The sequence below is a fragment of the Malurus melanocephalus genome, unplaced genomic scaffold (genome assembly GCF_030028575.1).
Source record: "Malurus melanocephalus ecotype Western Australia unplaced genomic scaffold, MMel_1.1 scaffold_50, whole genome shotgun sequence".
In the NCBI taxonomy this organism is placed as follows: Eukaryota; Metazoa; Chordata; class Aves; order Passeriformes; family Maluridae; genus Malurus; species Malurus melanocephalus.
In genome coordinates this window covers 1,108,442-1,131,907 of record NW_026623282.1, presented here as the reverse complement: position 1 = coordinate 1,131,907, position 23,466 = coordinate 1,108,442, and the positions used below count along the sequence as shown (strand labels likewise).

At 38.6% G+C, this 23,466-nt stretch overlaps 1 protein-coding gene across 1 annotated transcript in view; it reads right to left on the bottom strand.

Annotated features, from left to right (window-relative positions):
• Window positions 1-10,130: 10,130 nt before the first annotated feature.
• Window positions 10,131-23,466, bottom strand: part of SORCS2 (sortilin related VPS10 domain containing receptor 2) — a 521,698-nt gene continuing 508,362 nt past the window's right edge. Inside the window, exons 26-28 of the mRNA XM_057365256.1 lie at window positions 18,192-18,349; window positions 15,995-16,074; window positions 10,131-15,657 (exon numbers count right to left, since the gene is read on the bottom strand). Of these exons, the coding sequence (XP_057221239.1) occupies window positions 15,634-15,657; window positions 15,995-16,074; window positions 18,192-18,349 (262 nt within the window). The 3' untranslated portion in view covers window positions 10,131-15,633. The remainder of the gene's footprint in view (window positions 15,658-15,994; window positions 16,075-18,191; window positions 18,350-23,466) is intronic.

Genomic DNA, 23,466 nt, shown 5'->3' with positions numbered 1-23,466 from the left:
GTCAAYGTTTGCAATGATGTAACAGTTGCCATTAAGAAGTGGTCCCACATCAAATAATGCAGAGCAGTCAAAAGCCAAATCCCTTTTCTTGTTTACCCAGTATTGGCATTGTCTYTTCCACCCCCTATATCCCATGGTAAAAAAGAAAGAAAAATTCCTTGGCAAGGACAGGTTTTTATCTAAGCCTGAGGTGGATGTGTGCAGATTTCTGCCCAAGGAAACAAATTGTGGGTGCAGCTCTCCCTCAGCACCCGCAGCACCCTGGGCCCCTGTAGTGCCTTCTGCACAGGAGCTGCACCCAAATTAAACATCTTCCACTCTTCCTCTGGCAAAGGCTCCACAAAGCCACCTCTGCATTCGTCTATCCTATGTAACAGCCAAGGTTTGGAAAGGAGGAAAACCRAAAAGCTTGGGAAATAACCTCTCTATAGACCACAATCGGTGCTGTGAAATGTACTCTGTTGCCTTGAATAGCACTATTGCTGCACAATTTTTTACAAAGAGCGACAGAGCTTGTATTTTCACCATTTTTAGATTTCAGGAACATCAGGCAAACTCTGCCACAGAGCAGCATGACTTTTGTTTTAAAGAAAAACTCTCGTATTTTGAACCATTTCTATGTCTTTTAAGAAAATGCTACACACTTGTGCTTCCTCACCAAATGCCTGTTACTGTACCAGGTGCTTTTTTTTTAATTGTTTATTTTGTTTTTTAATGGGTGATGCTTTTTTTTATAAAAAAACCCGGATCATAACTTTGGGGGATCAAAGTTTTTTTTGTTTTTTTATGAGATGATTGTGGCAATTTGATTTTTCAAAAGGAGAATATTAATTTAGTATCAAGTTTTGTTAGACACTTTCAAATTAATTGGCCCAGGGTGTATGTTGTATGATAATGTTCTCATATTAAGAATGTAATTATTTCCTTATTGTATTTTTTAAAAAACAAAATCATATTTAAAAAAAAATCTCTGTGAAAAAAAAAGCATGATAGAAACATGAAAAAAAAGGTTTTGTTTTATTTTTGTTATTGGATATGTTGGCAGTGCCCATTATAATTGACTGTAAATATAGCCTTTCTACTGTATTTCTCAGTGTATTTAAGTTTTTTTGACACACATTCATGGAAACTTCTGTTACAAAAAAAAAAAAAAAWTCCAAAATCGACCCACCTTGAAATGTGTGTCTTAGTAGCTTCAACTAACGTTATGCCTTTCTAGTTTATTCTTCAGAAAGTCTTGCAAAGTGTGAAAAAAGACTGGCACCTGGTAGGTGCAACAGATCCAAGTCCATTATTAATAAAGTTACCTGTCAATAAAAAAAGTATTTACATTGTTGTTTCTTGGTATTTATCRGTTTGAGAAAATGGTGGCACCTCAGCAGCTCTCCCACAATAGTCAGCTCAKCTGAGAACCATTCTCCTGTGCCAGTTGGACAGGTTATCAGGAGTATTTTTTGGTACCAGTTTTATCCCCATTTAACTGAGTGATGACCTTCTGCAATGGAATGCACCTGAGGGCTCTCCTGGCAGGGGAAGCTGAAATTCAGTGTATTTATATGGAATATTTCTGGAGCTCATAGCAGCATTTCCTGCTTGCCTGTTTCGACTGCACCTGTTTGCTGGGWTATCAACTCCACTAATAAATTATGCAATATGTAAAATATTAAAATTACCTCTAAGAAAAGAAAAGTGGATTAAAATMAAACCGAGCTGATTATCAGGCTACTCAAAGATGAATGCAGCAATTCCTTATAGATGACTGACAGATGAGATTGAAAAGTGTTAAGCTGTAATTATTCCTTGCTGCTTTTCTTAGATTTTACTCTTGCTCCTATTGCACTACAGTTATTACCAAATTTACAAAGTAGAAAGCTTAAGTAGAAAATACATGTCATTTTCCCAAACTGAAGGAAGCAATATTCTAAAGTCATTAACTGGTTTCCTTTCTGTAGTTACAGCCTCCAAAATCATAATGGAGTTACAACAGTTAGGTCTGTGTACTGCATAATAACAACACTTAAAGACACCAAATAACCAAAACAAACAAAAATAAACATAAAAAACACCACAGGGGAAAAAACCCAACAACCCTGCCATAATCCTGTGCTCTAAAATGCAGTATCTTGAATTAACAGGTTATAAAAATGGGGAGAGTCCCKGTCACTAACATACGAATGCTGAGAGCATCAAAATTAATGAACAGGTTCAAGACAACTGCATGGACACACTTGCACTCACTGCCCAATTCAGCTACAGAACTTGTCACAGAATTCCATTGATGCTAAAAGCTTACATGRGTCCATAAACAATAAACAAAATTCATGGCAGCAAAAAATTAATTAAAGTTATCAAACGCAAAGCTCCCTGCTACAAAGCAGAAAAGGGCAGCTCCAGGGAGGCTGGAGATTGGAAGTGTGYTCTGGTTAAGTGTCCTTGTGTGCTTCCTCCTGCTCCCCTGACATTGCTTCTGATAAATGAAGCTGTTTTCTTTCACAGAAAAATGGTTTGGTTTTTTTTTCACACCAGCAGTTAAAAAAACATTCCCTTCTATAAAGCATTGTATCATATTCTTTTCAATCTGACTTTTAAAGCAAGCATCTGTCTTAAGATCAAGGCAATACAAAATTATTACTTCACAATTTATTAGATAACTGCAAAAAAATTAAATCTTATCAAGGATATTCCTCTTCAGTAATCTGATTACAAGGGAATAATTCTCCTATACGGTTTTGTAGAACCAGTAGAGTTATAGTTGCATGGTTCTGAGTTGAACAGAAGAGAAAAGCTTCATTGCTGGTTTCATTATCAATTTTTAAATGTACTTAATTGCTGTCACTGAATTATTCCTTAGAATTTTTACTTTAGCCTGATTTTGAATTTTTTTTTAGCTCGGCTTTTGGTGTGATGCTGTAATGGCGAGAAGGAATTATTTTATCAATTTCAAAATACACTGAGCAGAATTTGTAGTGTTTTGCTTCAGCTTTTGAAAACCATGAGGGTCAAAGTACAGTAACATTTTCCCCACAGGAGCCTGATCCATAAGAAGGTAAAGCATCTTTCAAGGCATAAATCACAAAAAAGAAAAAAATTGAAATCAGTGTCTTAATGGAAATCAGAAAAAAAAAATTGGCTGTTGTTTATGCCTCAGAAGTTTTATTATAGAGACATGACTTATGATGATGTTGAAACCAGTTRAGCTTCAAAATAGTATAGCAATTAATATGACTTTGATGAGGACAGCAAAGGAAATAGAAGTGAAGCAATTATTCTTTTTTTTTTTYCCCCCACRGAAATAATTTTCTGAAGTAGCCCTTCAGGTTAAGTATTAGCAAATTGCATTTGGTGTCTCATTTATGGGAACAGCTTGGCTGTGTCTGTGCTCCTGACCTTCCAAATCAGGAGCTTTCCTTGGAAAGAACTATTGAAACATCATTAAAAATAAGAGACTTTAGAATTTCTTTGAGTTTTGCTTTTATTTATATCAGAGCACTAAATTTGGAAGATGAGATGCTGTAACTTGAGATTCAACTGTCTGCTTTAGTAGAGATAAATTGCAGCGTAAAGTCTGAGCTAGCCACAATAGAGGATTAGAGAACCTACAATGACAAACAAATTGCAATGTTTCCTAGCTGAGCTGCACTGAGGGGAAGCCTCAAGCTTCATTCCTGAACCCAGCCTCACATTTAATGTGTAATGCCACAGGGTAGGGTCAGACACCCCCACCACAGCRTTCCTCCAACTGCTGAGTCCTTCAGGCACCATGACAATGTACTGAACTAGGGCAGACTGAGAAAATTCAGTTTTGAAAATTCTTTGAATTATCCATTTTCAGATCCTCAAAACATAGCCACTCGGTGAATAAATAATCCATTTGTTGTCTTATTAAAACTCCATAGTAGACTATAAAATTTCTATAGTAATTAAAAAAATGGGTGGATAGTAATTCACGTTGCTGCTTTGTCCCAGTGTGAGGTTTAATAAGATTCACACTGCACATGCACAACCACAGCCATTGGCAACATCTCTGCTCTCCCTGTTGTGCCAACAGGCAGTGAAAAGAACCATCGAGTTTTTATTCTGCCTGTGTCAGACTTTCCATGGGAAGGAAAGCTATACATCAACAACCCCCTCTCAGCAAACCATAAACTCTATTCCAACCCAAAAATACAAGCTACAACAATAGTAGCTCATCTCAAAAYTCTGAAGCAGGAAGGAATGCCCAGACTGTAGGGATGAAAGGGATATTCTGACTTCAGCAATTCAGTGACCTTTGTAAAGACAGAGACCACTTGACAGGACCAGTAAGAGAAAATCTTTAGGACATTAGAGCCAAGACTTTTTAGAAATACACTATAYAGTTTTGTAGGCAGAGTGAAATAAATGTTGTACATATTAGCTGGGCACACCCAATGGGCATAACTTTGAAGATTTTGTTCTGGCTGGCTTTGTAAATGATTGAATAACGTTTGTAGCTCAGTTTTGAGTCAGGGCCTGATCCTTGGATATATCTACAGACAGCTTAAGGGCTAATTTTGATTTGCAGACCGCTCAGCTTTGCAAAGAGGATGCAGCTTCTATACAGCACAGGCAACTCCTTAAGAAGAGAGTGGGATAAAGGAAGGACAATGCAACAAATAAAAAAGAAATAACAGAGAACAAGCAGTGTGTGAAACCAGTGAAAACGGAAGAGATTGGAAAAAAAGGCAYAGGAAGAGCAGAACACACATAGCTTTGTTCTGTTGATGGCGCTCTATTACAGGGAGATCAAGGCTGARACCTGCGGAATTCTTTAGCTAGACTGAAATATTCAGCCTCTGATTCAGCGACTCCTAGAAGAGCACTTGCATGGGTTCAGTCTCACCGCAGGGTGTCACCCTCCACCAGTTATACTGCGGCAACTCCACTCCCAAGGAAAAGAAAAAGGACATTTCTTTTTTTCCTTAGGAATGGAGTCGAGCTGCAGTGTAGGAGGATGAAGTGGAGTGGCTAAAGTGGAGGAGGATRAAGCTTTGTCGCAGCCTTTGAGCTCAGTGTTGCTGACTTGAGAAGTTTGCTGCTAACTAGTGACAAAACACACAAATTCTGGGGCTTGGTTAAACCATTTCCACTCCCCAAACACCATGAAATGCTTCAAAAGAAAAACAAAGCAACCGATAGTTTAGAACCAAATTTTATTAAAGAAAAACCTGGAGTGCAGGTTCTCAGGACAAATGCATACCTTTGGATGCAGTGGAGTACACAGGTACGTATACAGTAGTTTGCYTGCTACATGTTTGGAAGCTGAAASAGACCGTGATAATCTGTACTGCACAGTTCATCACCATTGTTAAAAGTTGCCAAAAATTCGCTTGTGGATCACTAACAGATACTTGGTTATGTGTGTGCACTACATATTGCACAAGACTGTTTGATTAAGCTATTGCTTGTGCAATCGAATCACAGTTAAGTGTTACGTCAAGCATATTCAAACATATATTTGTTTCTTTTTCTCAAAAACAGCACGTCACTACAAAACTGCCATTAAATGTTACATATTTACAAAAATATACAAATAACACTTTTCCCCATTTATGACAATGCACCAGTTATGGATTTATTTAATTCTCCACTTGAGCCCTGTTACTGTATACAAAGAAACCTGCTTAAAGTCAAGGTCACCTGAAACAAAATTCGGAGAAGGCATGTTCTGTTTTCACAAATACTAGAATGTGCAAAGGCAGAAGGAGAGGACTGTGTAGTCATGTATGTTAAAAGTAGAGGTTGTGGCATACTGATGACTGCTAAGAGCCTTCATAAAGAGTTTTGACCCTTCGGTCAAAAAATTCRGTTGGATTCAGTGTTAAGCATTCGCTGACCAAGCAGTCACATGTAGTTAAAAAAACTCAGTTCTACCTTGGTTGTAATTAGCTTACATCTATCCAAAGCACTCTCACGCTAACCATGGGAATAAAAATTACAGTGGAAAGCAGTCAGTAACCTGTATAAGCACAGGTACAGTGGGAAGAAGACTGATTTTAACCTGCAGTAGCTTTTTAAATTCACCGTGGATAAAATTCCTCTGTAACACAAAGCTGAACTGACAATGTCTGTGAAACTGCATGGTTCAAAACGAGGGCAGAATTTTGCCCTGCAATGCCAAATAAATGATGTTCCACATTAACAACAGTGTAGCAAGAAATGCTTTGTGAATCTTCACAAGRCAAATGTCAAATCTAGTTTTTAATTTACTGGCTTTCATATACTTACCAAGAGCTGCAGCTCTAATTAGCCACAAAATATGATTTAGGCTTGGTTTAATTAGCAAGTTTTTCTCCTTTTGTTTTCATGAGTAATGTCAGCACAATCTATATTTATCTGTCTGAGTSTGGATAGAGATATTTTGCACCCACCTATGCTGGAACAGCCACAGATGCACAGTAAATAAGCCAGTTTCCAWCCTTCCATCTTAAAAAGGAAAATTATCCCATTCCAACTCTCATCTTTCCAAATATCCCTCCAATCCAGGATGAATCAATATTCCTGGTGCTGCTTCACAAACAGAACAATTATACTAAGTTAATTTATAGAGGTGAGGAAGGGCAATACCTGATGCCTCCTAAASCCACACTTGCAGTGCACTGGGGTGATATTCTTTAAAACCATCTTCTGCAAAGAAACCTACCAGATTTTAATGGAAAGGTAAATCACAGGAGCYGTGATTACATATTTGTGAAAATAAGCGGTAAGTAAAGCACAAAAAGTGGAAGCTTCCMAAAGCACTCTGTCAGATGATCAAGTTCCCCACCTTCTTCCAATCTGCTATTCCTCTGCAAACTCACAGTCACACGGAAGAGGATGAAAATCAGTTAATCGCCTTTTGACATCAACCCAGTTTATTGGCAGAATGACAATCAGAGAGAAGCAACTCAGAGAAGACTGGGATCAAGAGAGGAGAATTCAAGTATACTTCTCCATTTGATTATGTTTTCCCTCCTGAGCCTTCTGCACTGCAGCAAACACAACCCATGACTTTATGCCCATGAGGAAATAAATCAAAGCCTGTCAGTGACAAATTAAAAAAAGGAGCTGTACTCAAAGGCCTGGTGTGTATATGAAATGGAGGAACTCTCTGTTCCTAAAATTAAAATTTCTAGTCACATGTTCAGTAAACTCCAGTCGCTGGTGTTTACCCTCAGGAATACTACACCAACTCCATTCATCTTCTTTAAAACATTATAAAATTACAGCTCATAGAGGCATTCTAGCAAATTACATTTGAACAGTATAAATGCAAGACACAGACTCCATAAAATAATTCTTTTCCCTTGTGTCCTAGCTCAGTGCTCTGCTAGGGTGGAACACAATTAGCAAATGACCCACAATCAGCTGGAGCACACATACAGGCATCTTGCCTCTGGAAGCAACATCTTTTCCATGCACCTCAGTTGGGATGTTACTGCAAAACAGGTCTGTCTTAAATTATGGGTAGAGAAGGGGATAATTTTGCATGTTCCTCACACTGCATTTAGACTCATGGTTTAAATTGGTGCGTGCAACCAACAAAACTGAAAATACTTACCCTTACAAATTAAAGTAAGCTTCAAGGCTTAAGCAAAACAAAATCAACAAATYGTGGTAAAGTCATGCACACTGGTAACACTGAATTTCTCCCTGCTTTTCCTTGTTCTGTTTAGCCCTGTGCTCACCTCCCTCCTACACCTCTTTTACACACTCCCTAAGACAGACTGCACCCTTTAAAGATACTACTGAGCTTTTCAGGATTTTATTCCCATTAACTTCTCCAAGCTCCTCCAGCACAATGATTCTACCAAATCTATCAGGTGACTTTGCTTAAATTTGTATTTTATGGAACTTGAAGCCATTTTCCCTGGCCTCTAGGAAAGATTTCATAGAGAACCATTCTACAAACCCGTCAAGTCAAATTGCTCCCAACCCTCTGTTAACAAAGGATTCTCTTTACTTCACCTATTCTTCAGCTTTGGGTTGTAACCATTTCTCTACAAGGCTGTGTCTGAGCTTGGGTCACAGCATTTYCCATACTGAAATACAAATGCAGCCCAATGGTCTGGCAAGGTGYCTCTACCCAACCTTGCTGCAATTCTGCACCTGCCAGACTGCAGGGCTGGCAAAGCAAGACTCACAGAAAACTCCTGAGAACACCATGTCTTGGCCTGTAACCCAAAATGAGGCAGAGGAAGGTATTGAGAGATAACAGACAGAGCTCTCTGCCYATTAAATATATAATTTCACTACAGACCAATGGCAAAATCAATATATAACTGATGTGAGAGGAAATGCTGCTTTTTATTCTTTCAGGGAGTATAATACTCATCCACATCTCAAACTAGAAGCATGTGCTCTCTGGGACAAATATCTGAGAGAAGTTCTTGAAAGGCAAAAGATAAGAGTTCCAGAAAGATTTAGAGAAAATGAGAGCCAAAATTAAAGCTGAAAGGATTAAGAGATATTAAAGTGGGAAAGACACGGGAGGGATGGACTGCACTGACAGGAAGCAGAGGGAACCTCATCGACCCAGATAATACAGCAGAGCTCAGCAGAGAGAGGCAGGAATGGGAAAAAGATCATGATTCTTCTTGCTATCAGTCAGGACACAGTAGGGTGCACATCCAGATAAAACCACAGACAGAAACATAAAGCAAAACAAAACTCAGGGAAGAAAAAGTGGAGTGCAGAGAACTGTCATCTGGAGAAGATGGSCAAGGCAGAGCCACAAACAGCAGCAATGATGAAAGAGAACAAAAGGACTACAACAGAAGGGGGGTGGGGACAGGAGGAGAAACAGAAAAGAGTGGAAATTTGGGCTTTTTTTTTTTTCTATAAAGTTTTGCCAGCTACTTAACAAATATTTGGAAGCATTAAACAAGGCAGGTGACTTCATGAACAGTTCAGCATCTCAAAAGATTAACCCCAAAAAGAGGAGTATATTCACAAGAAAATGGAGTCAGAGAATTTGGCAATTCCCTGGGTATTTTGTTGGTGAAGATATTCTGTAATTTTCACCATTTAAAGGCCCTGCTGCAAATCTGAGACAGAGAGGCAGTGTATTAAAATATTCTCCTTTGGACTAGTTTTACCATTTGCAAACTGCCTAGGTGCATATTACTGATGTTTGGGGTTATGCTGTTTCTGCACAGTCCTTTCTATTCAAAATCCATAACAAGAATATCTCAAAAGCCACATGGATATAAGCCTGCTGTTCTCCTATATGAGCTGCCCTCATTAAAAAGTATCTCTTTCACCATTTCAGAAAGATTTCCTTTTTAAACTGTTTTAATCAATAAGCAGCGTGAATTAATACTTTTTTAAAAAAGCGAATAAGCCAATTCGGATGCTTTGATCTGCAAGAGCAGACAGTGTCAGTAAGAACTAAATATAAGTATCAAAAGCTGGTTAAAATTAGCAACAAAYAACAGAAATGTAAGACATGCTAAGGAAGTTATTTGGAACGCCTGGCCTTCCTGGTGATTAATATACTCATTATACAAATTAAAAATATGTGCAAAAAAGGCATATTATTTAAGCAGTACCAGGTACTGCTGCTTCTATTATTRCTGCTCAACAGGGCTTTATGTCCACTGTATTGCAAGTAATCAGTGTAAAAATGCAAATTCTACAGAAACTCAGAAATCAAGGCTGATCAATACAGCTGAAGCCTGTGTGAAATGCAAGTGTTGCAAGGAAATAATATTAAGCAAAATTACTTGTGTAAGGGAAGAATGCACTTCCTTTCAGGGTTACTAAATGTCACTTCTGAAAGAAAATCAATCTGGAAGGAGAGAGAAGCAAAGAGTTCGCAATTAAGAATATGTATTTTTAGAGATACTATTAAAAAGTATTTAATGCAAACCGTAACAGCTCTTTGATAAGGATTTTTTTCACACAGCTGTTGTTGCATTTCAGAGTACATATTTTTAAGCCTTCCAGTATTTCTTACTGTCTTACAGAAGATCTTCTCAGCTACCAGTACATAAACTAGCTGAAAACAGTAATGGTGACAAGCTTCATGTAAGGAACAAAAAAAGGGAAGAGAAGAATGGAAGTCATACATGGCTCCACAATTCATAGTTTAAGMAATTTGCTACTCCATTTAACAGRAGGAAAARARSWGGGACTGAAGACTTACAGAAATGAGATCTCACATATAAAAAATCATGAAACTGACTTGCTGTACTTATCAATTTCAATGGAAAAATATTCCAAGAGGATGCTTTCYTTAGCCTCCAGAGCAACCTGAATTAGCATTACAGATTCTTCTTTCCCTGATGGCACCCATCCTCTCTGCTTATGCAACACGCTTGAAAAGAAGGAACATAAAAAACTTTCCTCTGCATGATATTGCTATTCAGATTTTGGAAATGGGCTGTTCCAGACCATCTCAGCATGAGACAACCCCTCTGGACCYGCTCTGGTTTGAGGGTGCACAGATGATGGGAGGTGATGCTGCTGAGGTGATCAGTTGGGTAGAAGGGCTGGCGTGGGACAGAAGATTAAAAAACTGAGATGGCACAGCTTGACATTTCCCAAAGACTGCAGGGTTARGCTATTAATTGCAAAAGCTAACTGGGGGTCTGAGTTATTTGTCACTTCGATGATTATAGTCTAAACATGAGGGGAAAACATTACAGGAATAAAAATGAATTTAAATGGCACTGAGAAGGCAAATACTAAGATACTGAAAGGAAATATGGAACATGAAAATACAAACTTAGCATTAAGAAAATGATCTCAGCAGACCTTACTTATAGACGATTAAATATCATTTTAATGAAAGTTTTAGATTTTCTCAGACTGGTACCGGCTATGTGCCAGCCTCTCAGAGGAAGTTGTATAAGCAATGTGCAACTGGGACTAGAACAGAGAAAACCAGCCAGGAAGCAGCTTCTTGGATGGACTTAAAAGATACAATAAAATTTTGCATCTCAAAAATCAAGATTTATAAAGGTAAATGCTTATAAATTTCTTCCTAGAGGRAAGCCAATATTTTGAGAGAAATGGGCACTTACTTTCATCTAAAATGCTGAAATAAAAATGAAGATGGAAACAATACAGTGGTATCAATCAATACACAATAAAACAACTATAATAACTTCAACTGGCAGGGACTGTGCAATGAAATAAAAATTTTTGTCTCTCTTCCCCCAAAGTCTCATTAATGAAAAATKACAAAACTTTTTAATAGGAAGCATAGGAAAAATCTATGACTGAAATTGTTATCGATTCTATCTACTTAGAAACATTATATTTGACCTGAAATAACACTAGAAATTCAAAACTTRTCAGAACCTCTGGTTCATCATCAAAAAGCTTCTGCAAACAAATGCATGTATTTAATTTCCTATAAAGATTTTCTTTTTCCCACACATTTCTTTGAGCATGTAGTTGTGTAAGGAGGATGGAAAGTACTGCATTCCATCCTACTGTCCTTTGTTAAAGATGCAGAATACAGCAGCAGAGTCTCCCCACTAAAGGGAGGTCTCATTGGACTGAAAACAATGGAATGACAACCACAACAATCATGTCAGATGAAACCCTCTTTGCACTAAGAACTAATGGCAAAGCACTGATTTGTCTACAGGACAGTTAGTTAACAAACCATCTGCTTTATGTGAATAAACAACTGACTCCTCATTATACTGGTCATTGAAAAAGAGAAACTCATCAAGAAGAATATAATTCAATGAGGATATCATAAAAAAGTTCCAAGAAATTGGATGTGAATTGTAGATAACAACAACATCTTGCCTCAGGCTGGTACCTTCTTTTTCTTCACAGCCATTTCCCCCRCCCTCTTCTACAGAGTATAAAAATAGACACTGGTTTATATTGCTTCTATCTTTGAAAGATTAATTAACACTGTGTGCATTTACCCTWAATGTCCTCTGAGCATTTCTGGGTACTTTATATGGATGGGCCGTTCCAAAGCCATAAAAAACATCCAATGTTAAAAGAGAAAGCAAAAACAACAGCTCTAAATCTCGATGGCTTTGCTGGAATGCTTCAGATCACACTGCTTGGAGCACTCTGAGAAGTGCAGGGTGTTTTTGAATTAAGAAGGCCAAAAGAGGCCAATGGGGCCAGTACACTGCCAGGTTTTTTTTTGTTTCAGTATAGTTCAATATAAGTGCTGATAAATATCACTGTACCCATTTTTATAAGATTTTTGATCAAAAAACAATGCAGAGGAGTTGACAATACTCGTGTGTAACAGCAAAATCACAACCAATGCTGCAGTGTTACCACATATGTTCCAATAGTGGTGTTTAAATAAAATTATCTTATTTTTTTCTCTTTTTCCAGCGATGCACCTTTTTGGATTATGCATTTTTTACATTTATACRCAATTGCAGCTGGTTTCAGTAGAGTACTTTTAAGAATAGTCATAATTACAAGTAAAACAAAGAAAGTTAAACCATTAATAATTTATGCTCATAAAATTCTTTCACTCTGATGATCCTGAACAAACAGTAATTAATTTAGCCTCACAATACCCCTGTGATGAAGGTAATGACTACCAGCCCCATTTTATAGGTGGGGAAACTGGGSCTTACAAGTGAAGTAACTTGCTCAAAGTCTGGACACAGAATCCAGGTATCTGACAGTAAATTTCTTAGCCACCACATCACCCTTCCCCACTAAAAAAAATAACTAAAATATGTATAAATACTGCATGTGTGTGAGCATGCATGTGTGACTAGCACTTGTGCATAGAAGAGTTTCTGAATACTCGTGTATCTGGGTTTCAGATACATATAAAGGACAAAATATGGTAAAAAAATGGTAAAATATCATGGATATAGTTCAAGAGATTTCAAATCGAGCACTAGTGAGTCTTTTCATTTAAAGATACAAGAAGACACGATGAACAAGAAAATGGTAATAGTACTTTCTCAGTTGTAAAATAATTCATTTTAAAGTTATTCTTACAAGGAAATCAAAGGCTTCCTTTATTATCTGCTGGGTATTATTAATACAGTTATGGCAATACCAACATGTCTTTAGAAAACAATGTTTTTAAGACATGACAAACCAACCTCACAGGAGTGATGCATGAATCAAATTAATAAGCCTCGGAAAAATTATTACAGGCACTACATTGTGCTAAGTGTTAATTAGAGTACCAAGCAGTTAAATATTCTACCATGTTCCAAAAGACTCCTGTGATCAGAGACACAAATCATCCTGAATTAAATGTATAAAAGTAGCTGTTAAAGCATAAATTAGATGTGTGACCTAGTTCCAGCAGAGTCCTTTGCCAATCACACTAACCATGTGAGAGCAACCCCAGGCTGGAGCTTCCATCCCATTCCTTGTCCTTGAAGCTGGTTTGCCACTCACCTGCCCTATACAAATAACCTACTTCAGATTTATTTCACAGGAACAAGTAAGATGTTTGCAATGTTATTTTATTCTCTGCTCCAGCTCATTTCCACTAGAAAAAGCAAGAAGAGCTGGTGAGGAGGGAAAGCCCCTGGTGCAACAATCCCGAGAGTTTCCAGTTCACAGCACATTTTGTATATGCACTTCTCTTCAAGAAAACCAGACTGAAATACATTTAAGATCTTGGATTTCCTCACAGTCTGGCATACAACAATCAGCTAGAGCATTGCTTCTCTGTTAATAAGTTTACATGGCGCTATACAACTAAATAGGCAGAAATTTTAGAACAATTCTTGTAATTATTTTCCTGAGCAGTTTGCAAGTGCTTTTCAGAATCTTCACTCCAACTTTTCCACCTAGTTCCTTACAGTAAATTTATAATCTAGATTTTCTTGTGCTTTACACATACATCCTATGGGGTTCGTGAGAGCCTACAGTACTGAATTACWACATCCCAATCTGCTGCATTTGATAATATCCTCTATATTCACAGCTACCTGGAAGAGTGATTCCAACGCACACACCAATTTTAAGACAGTTCTTTTCTATTTGACTAGCATTCATTATTTTCAGTTTGCATATTCTGGACGATGCACTATCTGTATCTTTCTTAAACAAGGTGGTGTGCCAGCTTGTCTCCAGCATCAATATGACATTCAGTGAGTACAGAGTTGGTTATTCTCTATCAAAGGCAAAAAGTGAAGAGACCATACAGGTTTCTGAGAGAAGCATCCTAATCCCAGGCAGCTGTGACACACAGGATGCCAGACATTTGAACTCACCACACCACACTTGGTTTTCCACATGGCTGAAATAAACCACACAGAAAAGGCAAGAGGAGTGTGGATTCACTGCGTTGCCATTCCCTAGGGATGCAGAGGTTGAGACTAGGAAACTCTGACCCAGCTCACAAAACTGGGATTAGGAAACAAGGACCTGACTCACAAACCTTTCTGCAGGCAGCTCCTCCAGAAGCCCCTCCCCTGCCCTCCCTGCAGAAAAAGGGACCAGTGTGGTAGGGACTGAGAGACACCCTGTGGTGATGGGAAGGAAACAGGAAGCCCTAAATCCCTTCCCATCATCACCATGACCCTTTGGATTGTCAAACCAATCCAAGTGGAAAAGGTCAGGTTGGGGTTTGCCCGCTCCCACCAGCAAGGGCAAAGAGCCAGAGGAAATCCCAGACAGGGATGTGGTGGGAAGGAGATGGAGGTGCTACCCAGCCCTTCCCAGAGGAGAGCTCTGACCCACTCGGCACAGCTGCCCTTAGAGAAAGTTTTAAAAAAATAATCATACAAAGAAAGCTACGGAAAAGAGGTATTTACACTCCGGAAATTTAAAAACAGACAGGCCACCAGCCTAGGGTTTTACAGGATAACTCACCCGGCAGCTGCCATCATCCTAGAGGGGCTCACTCAGGAGAAAAGAAAAGGGCAACTAAAATGACTGTCTGCAAGTGAAGGCACCTGGTCTGGAAATAGCATCAAGCTGGTGTTTGTCTTTCACATGTGGTGGGATTGCAGGAGATACTGGTGCTGATAGTTTGTCAGGACTTGCTACACTTACAAGAGCATTATTGTATATTATGAGATTTCCTAATTAACATTTTACTTCCTTCAATCCTCAGAAGGGCCTAAGCCTAAATTTGTTAGATTGTCTCACACATGTTTAAGTTAAGAGCTTGTCTCAACTAGGAGTGCATTTGTCTCTCGTTCAGTCCTTTCCCAGTACAGGAACACTTGGCCTCCCAAAAAAAATTCTCATTGTGATGAACCAACCATCTGTTCTGGTCTAGTCATTTGTGTAAAAATCACCTTTTYGGGCTGAAGACTCCCAGCCTCCCACTGAATACCTCCATTACAAATATAATTAAAAAGTTACAGTCAATCATTCTAAAAATAAACATAAAGAAATAGAGCATATACAGGAAAGAAATAAGGTGTCATTGAAGGTGCCTAGGGCTACAAATTTGCTACCAAAGTTGGAGTTTCAATCGTAATGAGTTCCCAGGCCACAGGGTGAACACAYGACATTATCCTTCGCCCTTGGTAACTGATGATGGAYGCTTTTTTCCACAGGACTGATAAGAAACCTCCTCTCCATCAGCATTTTCAGCCATATTTGAAATTTTGGGACATCACCAGGGAAAAATAAAACAGAGAAGTCTTTCGGTTTTTGCGTTCAGCTGCAAATATCAGCTAACCAGGTAACTGTGCATCTCTCTGGAGTTGATGCTCAAAACCACGCCTGAGTGATTGCCTAGGGAAATACAGAAACAAAATGCCAACATTAGTGTATTCCAGTACTCCACAATAAATACCCTTTTTATTGCAGGGACATGTCAATTGCATAAGAGAGTGGCTTTATCAAACAACAGGTCAGGTGAAGGTTGGTGCAACAGCTCCATGTACCTACAGCACACTTTTGCACAAAGCTTTTGSTCATGGTGGTGAATTTGTGGTGAATTCCTAGGGTTTCTATCCCAGTGACAGCATAAGTTGGTTCTCTGTGTGGCTTACAAAGGTGTAGTTGTCTCGAGGGGTGCAGGTGAGGGAGGAGAATGGAACCTGAGGCGTCCATTCGACATGCCACTGACCTGGGACTGGACACTGACCGGCATCAGCAATAAGGGAACTCTGTAGCTGTTCAAGTTGCCACTTCTCCCAGAAGGAGTCACTGCAAGGTAATGGTGTTGAGGAGTCCCAAGGTGGGGGTTGCGATAAAGTAGGCAACATAAAATATATAGAAAACAAAAAAAGTGGATGGGTGAGTCTGGAAATACTGTACTGTGGAAATTCAAAAGTTATGAGAAGAGAGAACAAACAGAAACCCAGGCCTGTAACTCCCTGCTGTGCATGGAGCGRAGGCAGCTCCTGACATCTCCCAAGAGGGAGGGAGAAAGATCACCAGAACTAGGAAGGATCTCCATAGCATAGGAACCTTCTGCAAATAATGTYGTAAACCAGAATTTAATATAAAGCAGGGATTATAACATGTTTTATACTCTAAGYCAGATAAAATAGAGTACCATTAACAGGAGTATTTTCTTGGCAGTACTGAGCAATACCGGAGCTAGTGGAAAGTATTGCAAATAACAAAACAGCAGAGTGAGCAGGAGTGTAGTTTTATGTATTAATAACATCTTCTGTCTAAAAGCTGTACAGTAGTTGACAAATATGGATTATTATGATCCACAAAAATGAGCTTTTTATGTGCTCCTGGAAAGTCTGCTGGTGCTGACAACCTGGCAGAGCACAAATCACCTCAAGATCGCATTTGCTGTCTTATGTCATCAAAATATCATGATCTTGTACTCTTTAACCCTAAAATAATGCTCTGCTCAGATGGAAGATGTTTGTTGCCTCTGAGTAATGAGTGCAGGGCAAGCAGAAATTAATTCTAAACTTGTTACAAATCAGGGTAACTTTTCTTTAATAGAGCATCCCAAGCTATCTTCTTTTAATAAGCCATAAGGGATTTTCTTTTACCATTAAAAGAAGTTATGCTTTTGTACATTACTAGAGGTGTTTGAATGCTCCCCTTTAACAGGSATGTCTGCAAGAACTTTGTTAGTATTCAGCTTCTCTTCTAAAGACCCTGGAGATGAGCAGACCAAACAATTTTAGCACAGATTTTGTTTATCCAGGGCTGTTTCTGGAACTAACTCCGGTAAAGTCAGGAGGGCAACAAAGGTTGTCTTGCAAAATCAGAATGAAAACACAGTGATATTCATACACAAGGTTGTCAAAGAAGAGATAGAAATACACAAAGCAAAGCAAGAGGCTGGATTCTTCCCTTGTGTTCAAAGCTAACACTTCCAAGAACCTAGAAGCAGCACACAGTTCTGCAAATGAAAATAAAGACATTGACAACAAACAATAAAGGTGAAACCCAATATAAAGAAATCTCTCCTCTGACCAGGTTCAGTCTTCCCCAGGGTACCTCATGCGCAGCTAAACCACATGTTCTTCCTTGGGGTTCATGAAGACATTACAGCTGCCTTTCACACCATCAATCTACTGCTACAAATCCCAAAGGCTTTGGATCATCTGATTTATTTTCACAAAAAGTGCAGAAATGGAACTGGGTGTTTTTTACATTGTCCTGTGACTTGAAAGCAGTCTGAAGACAATGTATTATAGATCATGTTGCATTAAAACTAACCACAGGGTGCCAGGATATACACTTCCAGCTGACACTGAAATCATTTGCACTGAGAGATACTCACTGAAAGTTTCTCTCATGGGTTCTTTATAAGCACCTCATGAATACTAGAAAATCAACAGCTAAATTAAGGAAGACTTATGATATGTTTTATACATGAATAACTTTAATGTTTCTAATCACAAAAACTTTAAATGCCTTTGGAATATGAAGGCAAATATAACAATGGATCTCCATACAATCCATCTGAAATCACAGAAGCATTGACTCTACAAATCCTTCCGGTCTAAACTCAATTTTCCACTAATTCAGGGGATTATTGAGTGAATTCAACTGTTGCAGATTATATCCCGCTCTACCAAATATAATTTATCTCTAAAATTGTCCAAGTCAGTCTCCTGACATTAAAGTACTATCTCTGTACTCATGCTCYATATAGCACATCATCCATACATTAGCCTGCATCTCAAGCAAGCCAAAAGAAGGTGACTGAGGTAATCCCTTGTTAGTGGCATTACCATTTGTGTCTTTTTGAGACTGAAYAGAAAATGAAAAGGAAATAAAATGAAAACAAACATTGATTGAAAATCAACTACTTATGAAAATTTATAAACTAAAAACGAAGTTACCTCTTGCGTTACCTAGTGTTTGAGAGTCCAGATCATCATCAATAAACTCCTCACCCTGGATGATGTTCTGGGTGTCCTCACTGTGATTAACAGGGCTTGTCATCTCCTGCTCTTTTTCGTTGTGCATCTGGGCGTAGACATTTCTGCCTGGCAGTTTCCTAAATGGGACAAGAAGAAAAAATTTTGGAGTTCTTTCGTGTCACACACACACTGGCACCAGAGCAAAGCTCCAGCAGGACAAAGTCATTCCAGAATAAAAAATTAGCACCAATCCCACCCTTAATTTTGTGATCACAACCAAAACTTAAAATTCTTTGTTCTCTGTCAGAGTGTTTTGGAACCACCTTATCATGATGTTCACAYTAAGATAGCAATTAAGCATCAATTTCTAACTAAGATTGACAGACAATGAACAATGTTGAAAAAAAAWTTACYAAAGCCACAGAAAAAGAGTTTCAAGAATTCAAGCAATAAAGGGGCCCAGTGGGCATTCATTCCTGGTTCCAGGTGTAATGAATGGGTTAAGCTGGGTTGCAATCATAGTCACATCTCCCGAGGGCGTGGGCTGACACTGAACTGTGATAGCATCACATGGCACTCATATCAATCAGGGTCGAGGAGAAAAAGTCAGGAGAAGTCCAGGAGACAGGGAATGGAAAGAAGCAGAGAGTGAAGAGCCTGGAGATCAAGACCACGAGGTAAGAAGATAAACATGCATCSATAAGGGCATGAGAGAGGGGAGGTTGGTTAAGTTAAGCAGGCACTGAAGGAGACAAGAGTATAAAGCTTGGACTCTGTACTGACAAACTATACAAAACTCTCTACAGGAGACAGCAATAATTCACTCATTCTAAGTGGAATYTAGAGAAACAAAAAGCATCTTATTTAATGCCTCTAATGAACAATTAGCATCATGGCTGAGACTGGGAGGCTCACGACTTAGTATTGATAAAGGGTTCTTAACTAGATTAATTTAAATTAAGACTTTGTAAACTCCAAGGGAAAAAATCAGGGACTGYTAGCTTTGCAACAGATTTTCTGGTTTAAACATTTCTCAAGAGCCATACCCTTTGTGCTGTAGCTGTGTTCACCTGCAGGCTGCCTAGGCACATAAGGACATCCTTTCCCAAGCACCAAGCAGACACTTCAGATTAGGGAGCAGCAGGCTCTAAGCTCCATTTCCTACAGTGCCAGAAGCAGCTTGACAGCTTGATCAGCATGRCAGCAGATCACAGCTGTCAAAGTCTGTGCTTAAACACAGATTATTGCAATGGGCAGACAACGAGAAGAAAAGAGAAAACAGGGTTGAACAGCTGCAGTTTCTGCTGAGCCCCTTTAGACAGTGAGGAAATAGAAAAAAAAATGACACTAATTTTTAGTCATCTCTCTAAAAACAACCATCTCCTGCTTCATATTACGGCAGCAGTTTGAAAGCTGGATAAATACACAGATTACTCTGTTTTCTCTAGGCTTTTGAACACGATCTCTTTTAAATGTCATTTCACAAGAAGGTGTCTTTAGCAAGGGACACCATTTTAGTTTGAGATAAAAAGTTACTGCAGCAARCTATTCTGTAAAGCAACTTGCATTGCATCAAAGTAATGAAAATAAWTGGAAAATACTAGAAATGAAAGATRACTGAATTTGATCTCCCCCCTTTAATCTGAGCAATCCAAAAGGTAAACAAGTCCTGTATATCTACAGATACACACACCTGTTCAGGTGAGTGAACACACACAGACACACAAAAATATATCTCCAAATAAAAATTAGGTATTTTATCCCATTGTTTATAAGCAATACRAAGCCAAAGGGAAAGAACAACAATGGAAAGAAAGTCTGATGATACAATGCTGTGCTATTACAATCACTTTAACAGACCTGAGGGCTTCTCCAACAAAAACATAAACGTAAAGACAAGCCCTGGATCACTCTCCTGTCATTACATGGATAAAAAAACCCATTTTGAAAGAGGGAAGGACGTTCCTCATTACCAAAACAAATACATTAGGTAATTAATTTTGATTTTTTTTCTCTRGGGCCAGTAACTCCAGACTGTTTTTAATGTGTCTGGTAATGAAACTGGTCATGTGGAAAACAGTATTCTCTCAATCAGACCTGCATCAAACCTGTCAAGCTGCTCACTTTCAGTCCACCATCAAATGCCTTAGGGAGACAAAACCCAGAAGAATGTCTCTCTAACACATCTGCAGAATTAACACATATGTTTCCACAGTAATTATAATAACCTTCTCAGAACTATTTCTGACAGATTGTAGAAGCATCAATGGCATTATCAAAACAATTTTGACATAATAAAAATGTTGAACATCTCAAACCCATATGGCACATCAGACCTTTGTAGTTAAGTAAAGGGAAAGTGTGACTACTGCCTGCCCAGCTGAAAGACCCATGTGAAACCAGATCAACAAAGTGTGTCTTTTGGTGTAAATCCTGAGGCTGCAACTCACATCTCCTGCATGGCTTACTAGTTAGAGATAACCATGAGTACAACTCATTCTAATGAACATATTCAGGAAGAATGAAGAAAGCTCTCAAGTTCACAAATGACCATTAAATGTATTGTTGCTATTGTTGTACTTCCTTATGGTTTAAGAATAAAAGGAGAGTAGGTGTGATCTGTTATTTCTCCCTTGGCTCATCCTGCCCAGTCCTGCTAAGCACACACAGCTCCTTTGGGAAAGGTGTAAAGCTGAGGTGCTCAATACTTCCATACTTTCCTTTGCTCCTCACACTTCCATGGGAAAGCACCTTAGACTGTAATGTGGATTGGAGGCAGGAGAATATCACAGGTTTTGAGGACAGTACTGTAGATTTTATACACTATAGAGATTTCCCTGTGTTTCCTATTGGTTCAGATTTACARGGAACACACTCAACCACCCTGAACGACATGACAGCCCAAGTCTTTTCAAGAGGCATTTTTAACACATGTGCCAGATGTTCTGTTTATAAGGGACAGCTACACTGTGGGATGAAATAGGATGTGGATACTGGATCCTTGCTAAAGATGGGCCTGATTCTGGCAATTTTCCATTGCTTCTCACTGCTCTAGCATGCAGGAAGGAGAAACACTCTAGTGTACCCTGATGTGCTTTTCTCTCCTTCAAAAAGCAGTTAGTTGAGTCCAATGTAAGTGTTTGAAGCAGGCAGAGCTGAAATGCTTGGGTCTACATAAAAGACTACTGTGAAAACATGACAAGACACAAAATTTGACCCAAGAGATTTGTATCAGCAACATGAAAATTGAAAGCACATTTAAAAGAAGAGACAAGATTATGCAATCGTTTCTTTGGGGGTTTACTCTTCATCTGCAAAATGCATGTGCTTCACATCCATCACTGGAGACAATTACCTCTGCTGAGCAGCCCTTYGTGGTTTACATTTTTAGTTCCTTTTGTTTTCCCTGGAGCATTTTATTTCAATCATGAAAAASAAGAAATATTATGCCTTCTTTGAGRACCATAAAGACATGAGCTTGACACGTAATTGTGCACAACACCACTAAAGAACAGCACAGCACACAGTTTTTTCAAGCTCTCCAGGTCCCACACCTTTTAGAAGATATTCCAGAAAGAACCTTTTTTTCCTTCTTATATTCACAAATTCTAATCAGTTCATACCCTGAACCGTCTGCACTTAAAAATGTTCAGCAGGAAGAAACAGCAGGAGGGGGATGAGATATTGATTCCTACTCATTTAAGCTCTAGTTTATTTGGCTTTCAATTCCTTTGTGGAAAAAAAACATTCATTTGCCTTCATGCAACTTCATTCCTTTTCCACTGGCTTGATTAAAATTCTGTTTAGTATAAAAAATAAGAACACATTCACATGGCAAAGAATATGGAATAATGTCGCATTCTCTTGGAACTTAAATAAAAATAACAACAATAATAATCCATTAAACCAAATACTTTATTGTGGTGTTGACTTTATTATGTTTGGCTTAATGTTCAGATGAGCAACTTCTTTGTGCTTTAAGGCACTCCTGATATACTCATCTCTTTCATTTCAGAAATCTTTTCTGCTTGCTATTACTTTGATTTCTGAGGAAGTTTTTACAAAATATTATGGAACATTAAATTAGGGCCTGTTTTTTTATCACTAAAAGACATGGATTGGGACTAAGCCTGCTCTCATGGAACATAAAAGTAGTATAAGCAAGGTGGGGAGAAAAGATAGCTTTTCTTCAGAGACTGAAAATGAGATAGTAAGTCAATGAGGCAGAAAGATAACACAGTTCTTCTCCAGATTGTGGAAATTACCCAGGAGGGGGTTCATTTACCAAAATTGGTACTTGATAGTAGCAGGGAAAAAAGGAATACATACAAAATGGTATAAATCTGGGTGAAGAGGATTCACCGCGATTTATGAAAACAATGTATGCAGCTTTAAGTACACTGCAGWAGTTTGCATACAAATTAAAATATGAAGATTTTCATACTCTTTCAGAGAATCAAATTTGCTGCAATTAACCAGGTAAAATACATAACCACATTCATAACCACTATTCACTCTGGTTTGGCTACTCTAACATCCTGCTGTTGTACAGAAATGAAAAATAAGAAAAGAATGATTTCAGATCCTCTGCTAGTAACATGATGATTACATGGCAGCTTTGATGTGGCTAAAATATAATTTTCCTTCCATCCACTTTGCCTGATGCAGACAGTGCTATTTCCCTCCTCTATACTGTTGCCCAGGACCCCACACCATAAAGCTTCTTCTGAGAGGATGAAGAAATCTTTTCTGGATGGCAGCTTGAAAACCACAAAAAAATACAAACATTATTTCAAAAGGAATGGAAGAAGTGTGTTTTTACTGAACCAAATCTAGTAAAGATGGTACAGTACAGAAAAAAATACACGCAGATCCCAGATCCGCACTAAGAAATATCCCTGGATTTTTCAAAAATATTTTCCAGCTGCTTCATATTGTTGTGGTTAAAAGCAGCAGCTGCAGTCAATTTTACCTGGATGCTTAAACAACTGAAGCATACTAGTGAGTATTGCAACATGTTGTTTGCTCAAGGCATCAGATCCGTGATTTCCATGCTCAGGAAGCGAGAGCAGAGCAGAGTAAAGATGCTTTACTCAGGGCTCRCCCACCACCCACGTTTCTGACTGCACTGCCCCTCCTGCACAGCCATGGGTGGCTCTCATTGCAATTCATGCTCTTTTGTATGAAGCTGTAACCTCCCTGCCAATCCAGTCACCATTTTATTGGCAAGGCAGTTTTTCCATCTTGCATCTTT